At 43.4% G+C, this 21,278-nt stretch overlaps 1 protein-coding gene and 1 pseudogene across 4 annotated transcripts in view; one reads left to right on the top strand and one right to left on the bottom strand.

The window, feature by feature from the left end:
- scube3 (signal peptide, CUB domain, EGF-like 3) overlaps window positions 1–21,278 on the top strand; it is a 141,300-nt gene that overhangs the window by 41,336 nt on the left and 78,686 nt on the right. For all 4 annotated transcript variants that reach the window (XM_061843690.1, XM_061843698.1, XM_061843681.1 and 1 more), the window contains exon 3: window positions 7,857–7,982. In XM_061843690.1, coding sequence (XP_061699674.1) covers window positions 7,857–7,982 — 126 coding nt within the window. The remainder of the gene's footprint in view (window positions 1–7,856; window positions 7,983–21,278) is intronic.
- On the bottom strand, window positions 11,883–12,001 carry LOC133497342 (5S ribosomal RNA; annotated as a pseudogene).

Here is a 21,278-nt window from a genome sequence, read left to right as displayed (position 1 = left end):
ATATACACTAAATCAATACATTGATCCAAATCTATTTTCAAGCATTGATCGCTAAACTCATTGACTGTTAATGCTTCAACATGCAAGCTGTTTTTTTTTTTTTTTTTTTTGCTTTTTAATGATTGTCCCCCCTAAAAAGTTTTGGACTTATGAGGATTTTGCCAGACGCCAGTGATGTATAAATTGGATCTTATTGCACCTGCGAGCGAACTGCTCTTACACAACCATTATTACCTTCCACCTCCATAAGCAAAAAATAATTAAGTTAGTTTGCAACCTTTATTTTTCCAGATAGAACATTACAAATTGTTCCTTATGCTGTGTTGATGTGATGGAAGTGTAATCATGTACCTGCATTGTCACTGATGCTCCCACCAACAATCCTGCCATGTATGGCATGTCGCTCAGCCGGCACGATACAGAGTCCCAAAAATGTATGGAGAGATCAGCCAAAGGAAAATGTGCACAAATGTTTTAATTTCAAATAAATTCCGACACGACGAGAGAACATTTTTCTTTTCAACAAGACTGCACACCCACACCACCAGCAAGATGTGCACGCTTATCGGGATGACAATTTTCAAGGACGCTGACGAGGACGAAGGGATGCAGTGAAGTTCCCCACAGATTTACTGTAACACTTGGAGACTTATACCGTACCTATGGCTGAATGGAAAGGATGTATGCAAGAAGAAAGTCTTTGTCAGAATATGTGCAAGAGCAGATATGAGTGGGAACGCCAACACCTAAGGATTACTCCACCTCGAGTGCGTGTATGACCAGATCGGGTGTGATCAGCAGAATGGGGGAAGACAGAAAAACACAGACCGACCTGCATCTGTTTTCAGATTTAGCCATACGAGAATATGGCCCATTGTGATTACTGGTACAGTACAACCTCGGTTCTCGACCACAATCCATTCCAGAAGCCCCTTCCAGAAGTGATTTCTTCGAAATCCGAATCGATATTTTCCATTACAATTAATGGAAAAAGAAATAATGCGTTCCAAGCCTAAAAAATTGACTTTTTAAAGTATTTCTTTTAGCTTTTCCTGATCATAAACTAATATATACAACAAAATAAATATCTATTTTTTGCTTAAAATGTATGCTTTAGTAGTAGAGTAGGCGAGGTTGGGAGTGCATTGCTGTATCTGTAGTGACCCGGCTCTCAGCCTTGTAAACTTTTTTGTCTTAACAAAAGTGCAGAATAACTTTAAACAAGCAATAACGAGGGGAAAAAAGGCAAAGACATTTTTTACATTTTTACAAAAAGTAACATACAAAAACATAAACTCGTAACTCGAGTTAACAAAATCACAATTGTCCAGAAACAGTTACACATTCTGGTATCCTCCTACTCAGAACAGAGTCTCTGCAATCTATCTTCCCACGTTATGTTGCCTGCTGCCACTCGGGTATATGCCACGTTGCTTGTCAAAACAGATTAGGAAGTCAGTGAATGAACAAGACAGTATATGAATTTCACGACAATGATCTACATACGTCTTCTTCTTTTTCTTTCGGCTTGTCGCGTTAGGAGTCGCCACAGCGTGTCATCTTTTTCCATCTAAGTCTATCTCGTGCATCTTCCTCTCTAACACCCACTGCCCTCATGTCTTCCCTCACCACATCCATAAACCTCTTTGGTCTTCCTCTCGCTCTTTTGCCTGGCAGCTCCATCCTCAGCACCCTTCTACTAATATACTCACTCTCGCCGCTGGACATGTCCAAACCATCGAAGTCTGCTCTCTCTCACTTTGTGTCTCCAAAACATCCAACTTTGGCTGTGCCTCGAATGAGCTCATTGCTAATCCTATCCAACCTGCTCACTCCGAGCGGGAACCTCAACATCTTCATTTCTGCCACCTCCAGTTCTGCTTCCTGTTGTTTCTTCAGTGCCATCGTCTCTAATCCGTACACCATGGCCGGCCTCACCACTCTTACAAACTTTACCTTTCATCCTAGCGGAGACTCTTCTGTCACATAGAACACCAGACAGCTTCCGCCAACTGTTACACCCTGCTTGGACCCGTTTCTTCACTTTTTCTTTCACTGGAGATCACAATATCATCTGCGAACATCATGGTCCAAGGGGATTCCAGTCTAACCTCATCTTTCAGCCTATCCATGACTACCGCAAACAGGAAGGGGCTCAGCGTGGGTCCCTGCTGCAGTACCACCTCCTCCTAGAATTCTTCTGACACACCTACGGCACATCTCACCGCTGTTCTGCTGCCCTCATACATGTCCTGCTCTATTCCAACATATTTTCCGCCACACCAGACTTGCGCATGCAGTACTACAGTTCCTCTCGTCTGCACTTAATGTATTAACTCTCGTTAATTTGGTGGTAATACGACAAATGAGGTCCTGAGAACTGATACTGTAAATGTACTTGGTAAGCAGGATAACCAACAAAAGAGACAAAAAATAAATCCTCAAACTTTGAGAGCAATACAAATTATGGTGCCTCCAACCAGCGGGAAATAGATGGATAAATTGCATTGCATTATCAACCCCAAATCTTGAAAACTTTCATTTGTTATTGTCAAGCATCTTAGTAGCTTGAAATGCCCTATATAAGTGTTATGCATTATTCTAAATAATATTATTAATAAATTAACCTGTTTAATAATGAAAGACACAATTAGAAAATTAAAATTCAAGAATATAGATTTTGATTGTAAAAAAGCGACAACATATAAGTAGGTTAGAATGGTATTAAGAAATCCCCAGTTCATTCGAAAGAGACTGCTGGTGGCAAGAGAAGCGCTGCCTCCATGCAGGTCTTCTACCAAAGCAGCTTAGTCAAAGCTCAAACCAGACAAGGGAGACGGCTTTGTATCCAAGCGGGGGTCCGAAGAGTGCATCCATAGTCCACTGTACTTTAGAAACTCTCTTCAGTTTTGCATCATATTTCAACCTCACGCTCGACACGCAAAATCCTAACAAAAAAATCGCTAGCATTAATGTTAGCATGCTGTGTTTCAAATCACAATTAGCATTTTTCGTTACTGGACAAAATTCCTCTGAGCACAAAAAAGTACTTCAAGTATTCACGTTCACATACGTTCTAAATTGTCCAAAACGAACCAGGAGACTCTGCATCCCCACTTGTTGTATTTCTACAAGCTTTCTTCCCTGCTTTGGGCCACAGTACTAAATGGACAATGATTAGATTGGTCTTTCCAGAACGTTCCAGGTTCATCTACACCCGCCACGACCCAATTGGACATTAAAGATACGTCATCCAATGAAATTAAATTAACTTCAAGCGTGATCTCTATGTTCCGAAATGTGCACTGGAGCTCGGAGCACTGTACTCCCAGCTTCAGATTGAATTTCTGCATGTACCAGGTATCCCCCAGGTTCCTAATGTGTAGCCCACAGGGCTGTTCTAAAAGTAGTTTACTAGCAGAGATGGGGGGAGTAGACAAATATTGTACTCAAGTAATAGTACTGTTACTTAAGGATAATGGAACTAAAGCAAACGGCAAAAGTCGTCAATAACAGGTTGGAGTGGACACACATTTGTCACCATTTCAATTTTTAACTGCCCAAAATCAACAACACATTCACTGGGCCTGGCAGAAATACAGAAATTTGCTTTATTCACTTCAATGATGACACTAAAGCGCAAGTCTCATCCCTATAAACATTCGAAAATCGATATTTTAATGAAAAATACATATAGCATTATTCACTTCAATGTCCATATACGAAAAAATAAAAATGAACGGAGAGCGCGTCATCCTTGCGCGAAGTTGCGGAAGTGTCATTCGACAGCCAAGTGGTCGCCATATTGGCTGCATCTCCTGCCCGTGACATCACCCTGGACAGTCGCCATTGAAAACACGCTGTGCCCCCTACTGTGGGACACGCCCCTTTAGACACGAAAGCTCTTTTCGAAGAAGATCTCACAACTGAGTGAAGTGACAGGGGATGTATTACCCGATTGTTTCAAGCCATATTTAGATGATATGCGGATCACATTCAGACCACCTCCCCGGCCGATCCACCTACACACAGCGATTTTAAAAACAATGCCGATCGCGAGCGATGACGACATCGCGGCCAAACCGTCTCCCCGTCCAATCCCCTTCCGTGGAGTAGATGAGCCACCGCGGCCCAGCCCCTACGAGCCACCCCGGCCGGCTCAGTCTTTGTCAACAAGGCCGACGGCCTGCTCAGCCTTTGTCGACAAGGCTGGCGGAGGCTGTCCTTCAGCGGTTGCTGCAGGGAAGCCTTCCGATGACACATTTAGCACCCCTGATTTACGGATTACGCCCCCCCCACTATTGTTGTTTCTTTTCGTAGCTGTATACACACCTACCTGTCATTTGGAACCCACAAAGCTCTCGTCCTTTGCACCTGTGCAATCCATTTTTCACAACGAACCGGATCTTTTGTAAAAGTATGAAGAGCGAATCCATCCTCCTGAGTGTTCAAGCAATATCTAGCAATACAACAAGCTGGCATTTTGGCTAACACGAAGGAACAACGAGCTACCTTCCAGCAGGTAAAACCAGTATAAACAGACGAGACCGCTTGAGTGCGCTACTGCCCTGTACGTCACTTCCTGCTTCTTCTCCAAAACAAATCCCTCGAGAGGATTTTCATGCCGGGAGTTACAAAAAGCCATTTACGTCAAAATCATCTTTTGTAGTGAAAAAACGGATGGGTCCACACCGGCCGCCATTTTTTCGCACAAAAAAACACTAAAAATCATGCATTTCATGACAGTGGACCTTTAAGGGTTACTGATAGTGTAGTTGTACACTTGCCTAACTTGTTTGCTGAACAAACTTAGTGATTGTGTGTGCATGTGTGTGTGAGTGTGCAACACCATCAGATAGGGCCAATGGTAAATGGACTGCTTTTAGATGGCGCTTTATCTACACCATCTCAGCGCCCAAAGCGATTGACAAAGCCTCACATTCACCCACTCATACACCAGTCGGCGACGGCTGCCATGCAAGGGGTTGCCAGGCCCATGAGGAGCAAATTAGCCCGAGGACACATCGTCATGCAGACAGTCGAAGCCTGATTCTAACCAAATGGGGCACTGCACGACCTGCTCTACTTGCTTTTTTCTCAAGTTAGAAGTGGGCTGAACTATCCAAGTTTGGGCAGTCACAATTTAAGAGCTACATGAAAAGTTGTTGGGTTTTTTTTGGATTCTGTGACACAAACTTGCTCCCGCTCTTCTCCCCCGTCCCCTAAAAGTTATTTTGGTTGGCTCGTGAAGGATTCGTGTGTGGTCATGTGTGTCTGATTGATGAATAATGTGATTGATTGGTGCCACGGGCGCCCTAGGCAGAAGTCGAAGATGTAATCTAATAATAGACATGGACGCGCAAAAATGGTCATTGTAATGGAGTAAAAGTATCCATCCTTCATGTAAATACTGAAGTAAAAGTAAAAAGTACTGTGCATTTAAAGTACCCTGACAAGTAGAGTTTATGGAAAATGTTACCGAGTCAATATAACGGAATAAATGTAGCGTGTTACTACCCACGTCTGCACACTACTGATGGGACATTGTGATTTTACTACGAATGCTGTTGAAATGATCGTATGAAAATGTACCTTAATTCCCGGCCTGCAGCGCGCACCTGGTTATGAGCCTCACCGAGAACATTTGTAAAGGAAATACCATTTGGTACATGCATACGCCGCAGCTGTGTAAAAGCCGCAAGTGCCCACGTTGAAACCAACATTCAAACACGAGATATTTACAAAGAAAGGTGGTACACAAAGAGTTTAACGTTAGCGGGGCACAAACTCTAGCACTAACGCCGTGCTAACGCTAGCACTAGCACCACACTAAAGCTGGTTCTAGCACCGCGCTAACACTAACAGGACCGGTTAAAATAAAACTTACCGGTAAATATCATTGAGACACTCCAGTAACACAGCAGCAACACGCCAGCATGGGTCTAGCGCTTGTGCAGCGCTAACAGTGCTGGTAAAAGTCACTTCCTTGGCACATATATTCCACCGGTCTCATTCTTACATTTTCTGCTCGAGTCCCCCCTGGCGGCCTGTAGAAAAAAAAAATGCACAAATTCACCGCATAAACCACAGGGTTGAAAGCGTGTGAAAAAATTCACGGCTTCTTGTCTGGAATTTACGGTAAACACTAGCAGAGATTTATAGAAATTGAGTGTTTTATATTAAATTTAGTTTGTCTTGTAATTATTGAGACTTTCTTAACATGATCACATTTCATTTAAATAGTTAATATTAAAGGTAATTTAAGCAAATTTATTTCAGAAGTGTTCATCCAACTGGTAGCCCTTCGAATTAATCCGTCCCCAAGAATTAGCTCTTGGCTTCAAAAAAGTTGGTTTTATAACATCCTCATAATGAACCGTAACATAACATTTCCAGCAATAATAATAATAGCAATCTATCTGATGTGTACAAACATATTTCAGATGCATGCCATGCTAAAAACAGGTTAGTGCCCATACATTATATGCCCCAAATGGTGCTTTTTGCCCAGTATGGAAAAAAGTGCCCTTTTGACCTTACTTTAGAACATTTTTCTTTCTTCATCAATATTTAAGAAATGCCCTCTGTATCATAATTTCTCCCTGTGATTTGATATGACTAATGTGTTTTTATTTTTGTTTGATTTGAACATGCTTCTTCTGACTCACACCTTTTGCACAATATAACCTCTGTAACGCAGCAAAAGACTGAAATTTAGCTCAATCAGATGCACTTTGCATCGTTGTTGCAGCTGCGTGGCGACTTCACCTTAACATTCATTTGAATGAATTGCTTCATTCGGAATCACAGCCACGTTTAGATGTATAAGAAGGTGTGTACACGTCTCCTACCACGTTATCTCAGTTGTTTATTTTTGACTGCCCCTCTCTTAAAATACGACATTTTTTTTCCAGTTTAAGTTTCACGTACAGGTACATTGACTCTAAATTGTCCTTAGGTGTGATTGTCAGTGCAAATGGTTGTTTTTATGTGCGCTGCAATTGGCCGGCAACCAGTTCAGGGTGTACCCTGCCTCCTGCCTGATGACAGCCGGGATTGGCTCCAGCACTCGGGCGACACTTGTGAGGATAAGACGCTCGGGAAATGGATGGATGGATGGAATAAACTGTATTCTCATGGTATGCATTTATAAATCCTGATTCAACAGATTTGTACACATTTAGTTTGATTGAGTCTGAAGATGATTATGAATCCATGGGGTGTTATCAATGGGAAAATGAGGGGCACCAGACCAAAAAACAAAGAACTGACAGCAAGCACCAAGGAAATCTCTGCTTCTATAATATTAGCCTGCAGAGAGGGAAATCTGGGCCTCCCTGTTAAAGGTACTGTCCCAATGACTCAACTGGCCGAGGCGTCCACCCATCCATTTTCTTTGCCACTTACCCTCACGAGGGTCGCGGGGAGTGCTGGAGCCTATCCCAGCTGCCAACGGGAAGAATGCGGGGTACACCCTGAACTGGTTGCCAGGCAATCGCAGGGCACATGGAGACAGACAACAGTCGCACTCATAATCACACCGAGGAGCAATTTAGTGTCCAATTAATGTTTTTGGGATGTGGGAGGAAACTAGAGTGCCCGGAGAAAACGCACACAGGCATGGGAAGAACATGCAAACTCCACTTTTTTTCAATTGAAAGAAGAAGATAGAAAATGCATTCAACTGGGGCAATTTCTGTGATCAAATTTTCTTGTTTAAATGCTGCCTTGGTTGAGCTGCTTATCATTCTCAAGACACCACTCCTACCAAATCCAAGTTACCAACTGGAACGTGACAGCTGTGAGCTGTTAAGGTTTTCATATCTTGTTGTTTTTTTTGTTGTTGTTTTTTGCAGATGTCGATGAGTGTGCAACCGAATACAACGGTGGCTGTGTCCATGATTGCATCAACATCCCAGGAAATTACAGGTGCACATGCTATGATGGCTTCCGCTTGGCACATGACGGGCACAATTGTCTAGGTGAGTGTGTGATTTGTGCGTGTGCGTGCGCGTAATTGTATAAAGGCAGGGTGTGTGCGTTTGTCTGTGTTTTTCGTGTGTGTGTGTGTGTGTACGTTTTTAATTCTTTCCTCTGTACTTTCACAGGGCAAATTGTGTCTTTTGTAGTTATGTGAGAAAAACCCACGTGCAGTATTTATTAGAGTTGTGGGAGAAAGTTACATGCGCTAGTAGCAAGTCTCAATTCATGGGTTCAAGTCCCAAGTCAAACAAGTTAAGTCAAGTTCGAAAGACATTTTAAGCAAGTTGAGTCACATCATCTGGGATGAAGCAAGTTACAGATCCAGTCGTTCAATCTTGTTTCGTCAGGAGTAAAATGTTGTTTTCACTTTTTATAAAACTACACATCAATTTACACATTATAAAAGTTAAATGAATGAAAAAAAAAAATAACTGAATCATTTTAAAGCTGCATTTCATAGCTTCAGAACACTGTACGATATGCTTTCAGGTAAACTGACAGCTGCTAAAAGGTTCTTCAGAAATCATGAATCAGATTCATATAAAAAAAAATAATAAATAACATCTTAAAGAATTTATGCTTTTGTCTGTTTTCTGTTGCTCAAATATAATTAGATGTATAACTAACCTGGCTAATGGAGAATCACAAGGAATTGTATTAGTTATACAACATGAAAATGTAGTCAGCGCGCACGGTGGTGCAGTTGGAGAGCGTTTGCGTCACAGTTTTGAGGACCGGGCTTGAAATCCCGGCCCCGCTTGTGTGGCGTTTGCATATTCTCCCCGTGCCTGTGTGGGTTTTCTTCGGGCTCTCCGGTTTCCTCCCACATCCCCAAAACATGCATTCATTCGAGACTCTAGATTGCCTGTAGGTATGATTGTGAGTGTGACTGTTGTCTGTCTCCATGTGCCTGCGATTGGCTGGCAATCAGTAAGGGGTGTACCCCGCTTCCTGCCCAATCACAGATGGAATGGGCTTCAGCACTCTCGTGACCCTTGTATGGATAAGTGGCTCAGAAAATAGATGGATGGATATTTAGTCACCTTTGGAAGGGGAAAAAAAAGTGTCAAATCGAGTAATGAGGCTGACACTTAAAATTGAGGGTGTTATTTGCAATGCAATTAGTGGCTATGGCCCACAGGTAAGATGTGACCTAGAGCAGTAGCTAGACAAAGGAGTTGAGAGCATCCTAGACAAAGAGAAAGTTGAGATTGGTGCAGATTGTAATGAGCATATTGAAGGAAACAGTGGTGAGGAACAACCGATGTGTACGTTCAGCATCCGGGAAAGGAATTCAAAGGGACAGACGGTGGTAGACTTTGCCAGAGCAATGGCAATAGCTGTCGTGAAATGAGAAATGGGGTGACCTACAAGAGCAGAGGTAGAAACATTCAGGTGGATTACATATTGAGCAGATGATATTCTATGAAGGTCACTGACTGTAAGGTTGTGGTAGGGCAGATTGTGGTGAGACAGCATAGGATCTTGGTGTGTTAGATGATGCCAGGAGGTGGAATACGAGAAAGAAAGAGTGTTGTGTAGCTTTTTGAGAAGAGGTGAGAAAGACTCCCAGTTGGTAGGAGGACTGTCCAGAAACCTGGATCACTACAGCCAAGATGACCAGAGACATAGATAGGAGTGTACTTGGTGCGCGCTCTCGTAGGAAAGAGATTATGGGGATTAGAGACGGTGGCATTGAAGAAACAACAGGAAGCAGAACTGGAGGTAGCGGAAATGAAGATGCTGAGGTTCTTGCTTGGAGTGAACAAGTTGGATAGGGTTGGAAACGAGCTCATTAGAGGGACAGCCAAAGTTGGATGTTTTGGACACAAGGTTTGAGAGAGCAGACTTCGATGGTTTGGACATGACCAGACAGAGGCGAGAGAGTGAGTACATTGGTGGAAGGGTGCTGAGGATGGGGCTGCCAGGGAAGAGAGTGAGAGGAAGACCAAAGAGAAGGTTGATGGATGTGGTGAGGGAAGACATGAAGACTGTGGGTGTTAGAGAAGAAGATGCACAAGATAGGCTTAGATGGAAAAAGATGACACTCTGTGGCGACCACTAACGGGAAAAGCAGAAAGGAAAAGAAGAAGGTAATGGAACCTCAAAGTACAGGAACAAAGAAATAGGTTAGCTAAGAAGAACTGGTACACTGAGTGGACCAAGGAGAAGAGACAGGAATATATTGACTTGTGAAGGTAGAAGTGGCAAAGTCCAAATAAGAATCCTACCGTGGCATGTATGCCAGGTTGGACACTAAGGAAGAAGAGAAATATCTATTCAGATTGGCCAGATAGAGCAGGTTAGAGTGATTTTGGATGGAAAGGGAAATGTGTTGACTGGTGCCGATGGTGTGGTGGATGGAAAGAAAATGTTGAGGAGCTGATGAATGAGAAACATGAGAAGGAGAAGAGGAGATGAGGCGATTGTGGTGGACCAGGAAGTAGCAATGATTAGTAAGCGGGAAGTTTCACAGGCATTTGAGAGGATAAAAAAATGGAAAGGCAGTTGGTTCTGATGACATATCTTCTGTGTTGTGGAAGCAGCTAAAAGAGCTGGTTGTGGAGTTTCTTACCAGGTTTTTCAACAGAATTCTAGCCCGTGAGATTATGTGTGAGGAATGGAGGATACTTGTGCTCGTGCCCATTTTTAAGAACAAAGGTGATGTGCTGAGATGTGCGAATAAAGTTGATTATCCTCACAATTAATTTATGGGAAAGAGTAGTTGAGGCTAGTCTGAGAATAGAAGTGAGTATTTACAAGCAACAATGTGAGTTCATCCCTGGAATGAGTACCACAGATGCATTATTTGCCTTGGGAATGTTGATGGAGAAGTACAGAGGAGGTAACAAGGAACTACATTGTGTCCTTGTAGATTTAGAGAAAGCCTACGACAGAGTACCCAGAGAGGAACAGTGGTACTAGATTCGAAAGTCTGGAGTGGCAGAAAAGTATGTTAGAAGAGTACAGGACAATGGTGAGTGTGTTCAGGAAGTGAAGAAACAAGTGGAGAAGTCGAGGATCAGGTGTGTATTGTGACGGAAGAGTCTGCTCGGATGAATGGCAAAGTTTACAAGTCAGTGGTGTGGCCGGGCATGTTGTACGGATTCGAGACAGTGAAATAGAAAAGACAACAGAGCTAAAATGAGCTAATCAGAGAGACAGCCACGGTTAGATGTTTTGGTGACAAAGGTAGAGAGACCAGACTTTGATGTTTTGGACACTTCCAGAGGCGTAACAGTCAGAATATTGGTAGAAGGCTGATGCACATCGGGCGGCCAGGCAAGAGAGCTAGAGGAAGAGCAAAGAGAAGATCGATGGATGTTGTGAGGGTTGACAGGATGGCATGATGCAAGAAATAGATTTATATGCAAAAGATCACATGCTGTAGCCACCTTTTAAGTGGAGAAGTCAGAAGGTAAACAAGATGAAATAAACAATGACTTGTCAGTCAATGTCAACTTGAGTATCACGAGAATCAAGTCAACGTCAAATCGAGTCTCTTTTGTCAGGAGAGAACATTAACCCTTGTGGATGCATACATTAATCGAGTCAAATCTTTTGGGGTTCAGTTGTTCTTTTAATGAGTGAGGAGTGTGGTCTCGGACCTGCTACGTGTCTAAAGTGCCCTGTGGCAACCATTGTTGTAATTTGATGGGATACAAATAAGATTTAATTGAATTGATATCACAAATTCTAATAGTGTGTATTCTCTAGGGCAGAATGGGCTCTTATTTGACTACTTACATGGGATATTACCTCTTCTTCTTTTCCTTTCGGCTTGTCCCGTTAGGGGTCGACCCATTGTGCCATCTTAGATGAACGCATATTTGTTCAGCACAGTTATTATGCCGGATCCCCTTCCTGATGCAACCCCTCTGCATTGAGCCAGGGAGAGGCGTTTACAGTACTTGGTATTCCCAGGCGGTCTCCCATCCAAGTACTAACCAGGGCCAAACCCGCTTAGCTTCCGAGATCTGACGAGGTCGGGTGTTCTCAGGGTAGCATGGCCGTAAACCCTTACATGAGATCTTACAAATTTCACAAAGCATGTAGCGAAGCAAAGCAAATTTATTTGTAGAGTGCATTTCATACACAAGAGAACTCAATGTGCTTCACATGATTAAAAGCATTCAAATACGTAAATAAAAACATTTGAAAAAGTACAGTTGAAACTGCTATTAGTGCAAGAAATATCACAGAAAATTGGAACTACTCTAAAACGCACGAGAAAAAAAAATAATCTGGATTTGAAAACACCCCACACATGGGGCTGATGTCACCTCTGTTGGAAACTTATTCAATTTTTCTGCGGCATAATGGCTAAATGCTGCTTACCATGTTTGCTTTGGACTCTGCACTCCATTATTAGATCTGAGTCAGTCAGCCCGACTGGGTTTTTCTATTAGCATTTATTTCATGTATTCAGCACCTAAACCATGAAGTGATTCCTATAGACCAGTAGCAGCTGCAGCATTCTGAAGAAGTTGCAGCATTTTAATGATCTTTTCAGGTAGCCCAGTCAGAAGACCATTACAATAGTCAAGTCTACTTGAAAAAGCATGGATGAGCTTCTCATGGTCTGCTTGACACATGCAAGCCTTCACTCTAAATATGTTCTTCAAGTGGTAAAAGGCAGTTTTAGTAAGCCCTAAAATTTCAATTCAAATCAATTTCCGATTTCCTACATTTCAGAACTAGTGTCAGTATTTTTTTTTTTTCCAGAAAATATTTTTACTCCAGCACATGGTTCCCTCATTTTCTTCTCAGTTTTTGTTAATTCAGGCTCTTGCGTGCATCACAAATTAAAAATTCATGAAGGGTTTGAGCCAAAAAAAAAACATGAAACAGTGTAAAGAAAAATCAGACATGGCAAAACATTAAAACGTAACTTGACTTCATATGGCTCGGTAACGCTATCACATGGGACGAGGCAGTTACGCTAGCTGACCCTCGTGAACACACATGCATATACGTACACGCAACAATCTGGCAACGAGTGGCATTGAAAAACAAGGCTTAAATGCAAAACATACGTGCACCAGGGCCCACAAGGAAGTGGCACACGGCTAGGCCGCCGCCCGCCGCGGTTGCTGTCAGATTATGGCGTCGAACATTTTAAGTGTGCGCAACCTCCCGCTTTTCTCATGTGCCCATTACACTCGCTTATACGTAGTTTGAGCGTTTGTTTTGATAGCGACCCTACGCCATATCAAACACTCGACTTAACTTTGGACTTTAGATGCAGTGCGCGGAGCGAGCGCGCATTCACATCGCACGCGCCCCGTGCCCCTGACATATTTATTACGTGGTGTAAAAATGTTAGGGTCAGCGGGAATTTTTAGGGTCGGCCGGGAAATTGGAACCACAAGCTTTTTTTTTTTTTTTCTTTTTCTTACGCCCAATTGATTTGCTACGACTGTTTAAGGTCAGGTCTCAATCTCTCAGAACACCAGGGTTTCGGTCTGTGCTTTTTAAAGATAGTGAGTTCAGGTATTTACGAACAGCAATCATTTTTATTGCCAAAAACAATTATCTCAGTCTTGTTGTGGTTTAGTTGAAGGAAATTTTGGCTGATCCAGTTTCTTATCTGCTATAGACATTGCCACAACACCTCAATTGAACTATAGTCATCTGGAGACACTGCTACATATACTGTAACTGTGTCATCTGCATAGCTATAAGAGTCAAAGTGTGGTCTAAGAACTGATCCTTAAGAGACTCCATATGTCGCTGCCAGTTGTCGAGCTTGAGCAGTTCCAATGGTTACAAAGTAGCTCCTTTCCTCCAGGTAGGACTTGAACCATTCAAGCACTGTTCCATTTAGTCCTATACAGGCTTCCAACCTGTTTACCAGTATATTGTGATCTACAATATCTAAAGCCACACTGAGATCCAACAAGACCAAAATTGACACCTTTCCCGAGTCAGTATTCAATCTTAAATCTTTTGGCGCTTTCATAAGAGTACATTCTGTACTCCGATAAGTTCGGAAACCACACTGAAATTTGTCAAAATGTCCATTTAAATTCAAGAAAGTTGATTAAAAATAACTTTCCCAACAATCCTGGCAATGAAAGGGAGATTAGAGATTAGCGTCAATAGCTTGCTAGCACAGAAGCGTCCAGTGCTGTTTTTTAGAAGAGGCTTAAGAGCAGCTCCTTTAAGAGCTTTAGGAAACTTGCCAGACTGAAGTGAGCAATTGATTGTTGCAAATCAGCCAGCACTGATTTCACAATAGTTTTTCCTTATTGGACTCTTGTTCATAAAATTAAAATTAGCGGGTGTTACCTCATTTAAAATGCTTTTACAGCTGCGGGTGCCGTTTCACATGAAGGGGGGGGGGGCTTCTCTTTTTAATTAGCCTGACAACAAGTGAGTGAATTTATGAAGGGCTTGACCCTGATTTTAAAGCTTTGAGTGAGCCACTGGCCCCATGTACTTTCCCATGGTGTAATATTTCATTAGTGTGTGGTGTAAATTAGACTTGCTGAAAACGACTTAAAAGTCCATGAACTAATGTTTCATTTTGATAAACGTAGACATCAGACCACGCCTTTGAGGTCGCTGCCTGACGGACATCATTTTAATACGTCCAAGTGTGGTTGAGAACGCCCATTTTATTCTTGCTTTTAGCCTTGGCCTGCACGAGTCGCTTTAGTCGGGAAAAGTAACCAGGTAGTAGAAAGACGTTCAGAGCTCGCATTAAGACAAAGCCACTTAGCCTTTATTCAGGGCGAGCCGGCTTTTATCTGTTGGCACGCAAGGTAGCGTCGTCACATGAACTTCATCAATCATTTAGTTGAAGTGCAGAAATTCCAGGATTAAGGTACCGTTTCATGAAAAACACCTGCTTCTCCTCGGTTTTGGTAGTAAACCAGAATGGTAGCAAATTAGTCCCGCTTAACCACGTCCTACAAATGCCTGAATTGTGTCATTTGGATTCAGGCGTCACGCCGTGAAATGAAGGACATGTCACATTGTACACAAAACTCACTGGCGTTGGGAGCAGAGGTTCAACGGGTTCTTCCTTGGCCTATGCGCCACCCTCTACAAAGAAATCCGTTACGTAGCTCTTCAGTGGTGGTAACCAGTTCCGACTGTGAGAGACCGCCATGGTTTTCTTTTATTCATGCAGTCTACTCATTGTCTTTTCCCTCTTTGCTTTCCCTCACTCGCTCCCCTCTTGTGGTATCTCGCTTGGATCTGCAGTGCAGGGCTATTTTCCAAGCCATTTAGAAACTGCATCTAGTTCTGAGTGGATCATTTGATGTGCCGAGGATCAGCTCCTGACTTGAGTGCAGGCGTGTAATTGCAAGAAATGGTTGTATGACGCTTTACATCAAACAGTTTTATCAGTCAGTCATTTTGATACAGTTTGCGCATGTAAATCAGGCGCCATGGAATCAAGCCGGCTTTTAACTTTAGCTTCCTTCCTTCCTACGGTAGACCTGCTGTTTGTATCAGAGCCCAGGCTTAATGGATCAGTTTTGATTGACACTCTCAAAGCGGTATTAATTTGTTAATGTTTGTCATTATAGTTAGATCATATTTTTGGATTAGCCCATATAAGTGCTCTAACAAAAACAAAGCTGTCATTAGGATGTTGATATTATTAGGATGTTGCTGCAAATTACCACCTAACATTTTGTTGAATGTTAAATGTCAATTTTGTCAATAAAAAATGAACATTATCTTTATCAAGGTAGGATATTTAAATGTGCATTTATATGTGCATGAATGCGGGGGCGGGCGGCACGGTGGATCAGCTGCTAAAGTGTTTGCCTGACAGTTCTGAGGTCCCGGGTTCAATCCCGGACCCGCCAGTGTGGAATTTGCATGTTCTTCCTGTGCATGCGTGGGTTTTCTCCGGGTGGGCACTCCGGTTTCCTCCTACATCCCAAAAAACATGCAACATTAATTGGACACTCTAAATTGCCCCTACGTGTGATTGTGAGTGCGGCCGTTTGTCTCAATGTGCCCTGCAATTGGCTGGCAACCAGTTCAGGGTGTCCCCCGCCTCCTGCCTGTTGACAGCTAGAATAGGCTCCAGCACTCCCCACGAGCCTCGTGAGGATAAGCGGCAAAGAAAAAGGATGGATGGATGAGAGGGATGGTGGGAGAAGAGTGAAGCTCCAGGAAGAAGAGATAGCGAGGGTGGACGGCTTCAAATACTTGGGGCCAACGATACAGAGCAATGGAGAGTGTGGTAAGGAAGTGAAGAAACGTGTCCAAGAAGTGTGGAAGAGTTGGCGGAACGTGTCTGGTGTTCTATGTGTCAGAAGAGTCTCCGCTAGGATGAAAGGTAAAGTTTGTAAGAGTGGTGAGGCCGGCCATGGTGTACGGATTAGAGACGATGGCACTGAAGAAACAACAGGAAGCAGAACTGGAGGTGGCAGAAATGAAGATGTTGAGGTTCCCGCTCGGAGTGAGCAGGTTGGATAGGATTAGAAATGAGCTCTTTAGAGGGAGAGCCAAAGTTGGATGTTTTGGAGACAAGGTTCGAGAGAGCAGACTTCCATGGTTTGGACATGTCCAGAGGTGAGAGAGTGAGTATATTGGTAGAAGGGTGCTGAGGATGGAGCTGCCAGGCAAGAACAGCGAGAGGAAGACCAAAGAAAACGTTGATGGATGTTGTGAGGGAGGACATGACGACAGTTGGCGTTAAAGAACAAGATGCATGAGATAGGCTTAGATGGACAAAGATGACACGCTGTGGCGACCCATAATTGGGACAAGCCGAAAGGAAAAGAAAAATGTAGGATATTTAAAACTCCCGCTGGATGTCTGACCACTTGGATAACCATCGATGCATTTTCTGAAGCGCTTGTCCTCATTGTGGTCATGGGTGAGCTGGAGCTCAACCCAGTTGATGTTGGGTCACCCTGAAATCAGGGCCAGCCAATCGCAGGACAGCCACTAGGACGATATCATGAATGTTGTTCAAGTGGCCATAATGGTTGGTGTTTATGAAGCTGCCAACATTACAACGACTTAAAAGGACCCTTTCTACAAAATTTTATGAAAATAACCCACTGCCTAAACCCAAGCAAAGAGTAAGAGCTACAACGAACTGTTTTAAGATTTTTACGTGAAGGCCCCAACTTCTTCTTTTAGGATTAAGCTTCTTTTTGGCCTCAAAGAAAAGATTAGACCCTCTTGGCCCTGGAGTGGAGAACCTAACCAGCTGGTTCCCAGACAAGGTCAGACCTTTAGAAACCTTAAAGACCAGATGTGCTTGAGGCTGCAAAGCACGAGACGTTCTCTTGATCCTAAAAAGTTCACGTTGAGTTCTGAATCTTAGCTCTTTATGGTGATTTTTTTTTTTTTCAAAGTTTTATTGTATGTTATGTAGAATTAGCAGTCATGCCCATAACTTTCAGTTTTAGTCTTCTCAAGCAGTTTCCACGTGTATCTCCTTCATTGCATTTTTTTTTTTTTTTTTCATACCACGGCACGTGCCAGATGACTCCTTGTAATTGCATGTGTCGGCGGCATAATGGCACTGGGCGGTGGCAGAAGGCGGCGGAGCATGAAGCAGAACGCTGCCTTGTGTGCCTCAAACAGGGGACGTTGCGGTTTCTGAGGTCTGTTCCGAGCTTCACGAAGATGTCAGGGAAGTCAGCAAGGTGGAAGCAATGCAACATCGCAGCACACTGGAGTGAGATGTCACTCACTCTATAATTTAGCCCACAGCAAGCTTTTGTATCCAGTCAAAGCTCACAGACAAATAAGAGGCAATGTGATGTGCCATTCAAGACCCCGATGACATCTTTTATAACCGTTGTGGCTATTTGCCGGTAGAGGTGAGGAATGGATGGTAGTTAGTTACCACATGGCTGAGCTATAAAGGATTTTTAGGAGTCTTAGGGAAAACAGAGGAATCAATGTCAATTTAATCCAAAACACACATCCCCTTTACAATGAAAACCAGATGCAGGAAGTCTATTAGTTCCCCACTGTAGCACCGCCATCCCCACTTATGACCGATGCATATTGGTTGAGGTCCTTTTGGAAATTCAATATGTCATTATTATTATTGCTGTTTGTTGAATTCACTTATCACCTCTATCGGAAATATTTGTGCAATTACATTTTCCACCCACCCAAATACATAAAATCTGACCGCTGTGTTGATGGTCAAAAGATAATAATACATTTGAACCAAAAATACAAAGAAACGTATATTTATTCCATTTTTTGTTTGTTTGTTTTTGCTTTGTGTCACACGGCAAAACAAAGGCAGGTTTGAAATACAGATTTGCAGATGCTTGACGAGCATGCTCTAAAAGATGGGCCTTTTGTCACCCCATTGTTTACTTGTATTCATGCTTCTCTGCTTTGTCAAAAGAAACATTGCACCCTGTCATCAAAGAACCGACTTGGGGGTCCATCCGTGGGCCATATTCCTTTTGATTCCCGTTGACTTACTCTGATTTGCTTTGTATTGATTCAGTAGACCTCAATTCCCTTTGCAATCTACAGGGAAATGAATGCTCTTTTACTTTAACCTTCCCAAAGTCACAACATGATCTATACACAAAAGCAATGTCATGACAGCTTTGATGCATTAACAGCTTTCAAGTAGCAGCTTTGAGAAAGTTGTGTTAATTTAATCCTGCCAAGTAATTAGATTTTTGCCAATTAATCGTATCGTAAAAGTCAGAACTGTATTGTGTTGGAACATTGAGAATGCCTCGAGATATATTTTATTTAGATGATGTGAATCTTACCTGTCACTTGATTGACCTGAATCCCAAGTCATGTTATCCTCATGGAGTATTTTCCACACGGTTGCAAATCACAATGGAAGTTTCAGACCAGGCAGTCAAATTAGATCTCTACGAATTTTCGAGTTGCAGTTTTAAATGCAATTCGTTCCATCATGTTTATCACATCCTGCCACTGATCATTTGAATCCCAGCTCTACCCTTCCCATGCGTTTCCTCCACGTACTTGAGATACCTTTCACATTAAAGAAACATCCATCCATTTTCTGAGCCGCTTACCCTCAAAAGGGTCACTGGAGTGGTGGAACCTATCCCAGCTGTCAAGGGGCAGGAGGCAGGGTACACCCTGAACTGGTTGCCAGCCATTTGCAGGGCACACAGAGACAGACAACAATGACACTCACAATCACACCTAGGGGCAATTTAGTCTCCAAAGGTATCTCCAAAAGTAGGGGCAAGGGTACTGGACCACCACAACCCACACCTAATCCCGTCCCACCAGCCTCCCAGCATGCACCTTCACCACCACCCCCACAATATCTGTAGAGCATGGGAGCCCCAGCCACCAACAGGGCTCCATGCAGGAGCCAGCTGCCGTCTGTAAAAGGTCACAGCCCACCAAAACTGAGCCCATGTTTAGAGTCTGTCATGAAAAATGATAGGTGAGACTTCAAGTAGTAGTTGAGTAAGATGGGAACCCAATGTGGGGCCAGCCCCAGGAGTCAAGCCAAGGAAATGTGACTATCCACCACCCACGGGACGGGTGTCCTCCCCAGCCCAACGTTGCCTTTCCAACACTGTTGGGTGAATGATGCACTAAAACTGGAGAACCAGCTGGGCAGAGAAAGGAGTCAAACCAGACCAGTGACACAGTAATGTGAGTACCTGGCCCAGCCTCTGCCTCATCATGCATTCTGCCAGTCCCCCCATAGGAACTTAAATGAGATGCAAATGTGCCCAATGTGTGCGATATGTACAGTGTGAGGAATAAACATGAATGTATAGAGTGTGTGAAGTAAGGGTCAAGAGTCGAGACTCTCGTGGGCCCAGCTTGGCAGACTGTCTGGCAGACCACAGCGAAAGGCTGAAGAAGAGAAGAGGCAGCCTCACCCCACCCTACAGCTAATCTGGTCCCCATCACCACCACCGACCATCCTCCAGCGACCAGAACAGGGCTCCGAAAGTTGGATTCGCCGTCACCCTACCTGAGGCTCCTAGTCATCAGGGGACTCCACACAGCCTGTGCGAGGGAGAAGCGACATCCACACCGTAGTGTCCCAGGGAAAGGGAAGAGGAGCCCGAAGCCTAGAGGATGAGGGTTCTAGTACCCATACATGCAGCTTACCTTTTTTTTTTTTTTTTTAGCAATTGCTAGATTGGTGAGCATGTTTATCAGGAAGATCTATACCTTTTAAATCCCCATTCAGACAAAGATTAGGAGAAATTGGAATCCTACAGTTCAAAACTGAGGAACATTTCTATGTAAGTCGTAACCAGAAGCGCTGTACAGATGTACAATGCCAAAGAACGTGAAAATAAGTGTCTGGAGAGTTTTCAGTATGTGAGGGCTCGGTGCAGGTGGGCAGGTGTATTGATGTGTAGGTGAGACGGACTGCGCATGCGTTGTGTGAGAGGATAGGAAAGTTTTGATTCACGGCGACCGGAAAAAGTGTTGTGTGCTAAGGTGCCAATAAAGCAAGTATAACAGCGAATCGATGCTCCGTGTTATTACTACTCCCGACATTGACCTTTGGAGGTGTGACGGAAGAAGGGAGGACCTCCTCGGGGTTAACTACCACCGGGGTGAATGGCAAACGGACAAGGGCATACTGTACTGTACTTTGTGATGCGGGCTACTCTATTATGATGGAACCCAAAGTAGTGTTCCTCTGTAACGATCAGAAATCATTTGCTCAAATGTTAGTCATATCGTGTGAGCCAGAGGCTGAGTAAAGTATGCCGCGGCGTTTAATTTACAGTTAACTTTCCCTGTTTTTTTGTTACTTGGACACACGGAATAGCAAGCAAGGTGGTGAGACTGTGTGTGAGTCTGCTTCCGTCCGTCGGTCCGTAGTCGGTGGTTGACGGGTCTGATCGTAGCATGGAAAGCCCCGTGAGGACCCGTTGGGATATATTCCAACCACCGCGGGATTTAAGCGGATATTTTTCCATGGCTCAAACATTTAGGAATGTGTGGTTGAGAAAGATGCTCGATGTCATCTCATTTGATTGACATTTGGCAAGGGTGTGGTTTCAGCACATTCAGATGACACACCCACAACGTTTGAGAGATAATGCTTTGATTTTTCATGGTTTTTAAACGTTTTCTATACTGCTATACTATGGTGGAGGAACAATTAGAAAGATGGAGGCACGCACTGGAAAGGAGAGGTATGAAGATTAGCCAAAGTAAAACAAAGTATATGTACATGAATGAGAGGGGCGGTGGGGGAAAAGTGAATCTCCCGGGAGAAGAGATAGCGAGGGTGGATGACTTCAAATACTTGGGGTCAACAATACAGAGCAATGGTGAGTGTGGTAAGGAAGTGAAGAAACGGGTCCAAG

Source organism: Syngnathoides biaculeatus, chromosome 2, assembly GCF_019802595.1.
Source record: "Syngnathoides biaculeatus isolate LvHL_M chromosome 2, ASM1980259v1, whole genome shotgun sequence".
Classification (NCBI taxonomy): Eukaryota; Metazoa; Chordata; class Actinopteri; order Syngnathiformes; family Syngnathidae; genus Syngnathoides; species Syngnathoides biaculeatus.
This window is presented reverse-complemented; position numbering and strand designations above follow the sequence as displayed.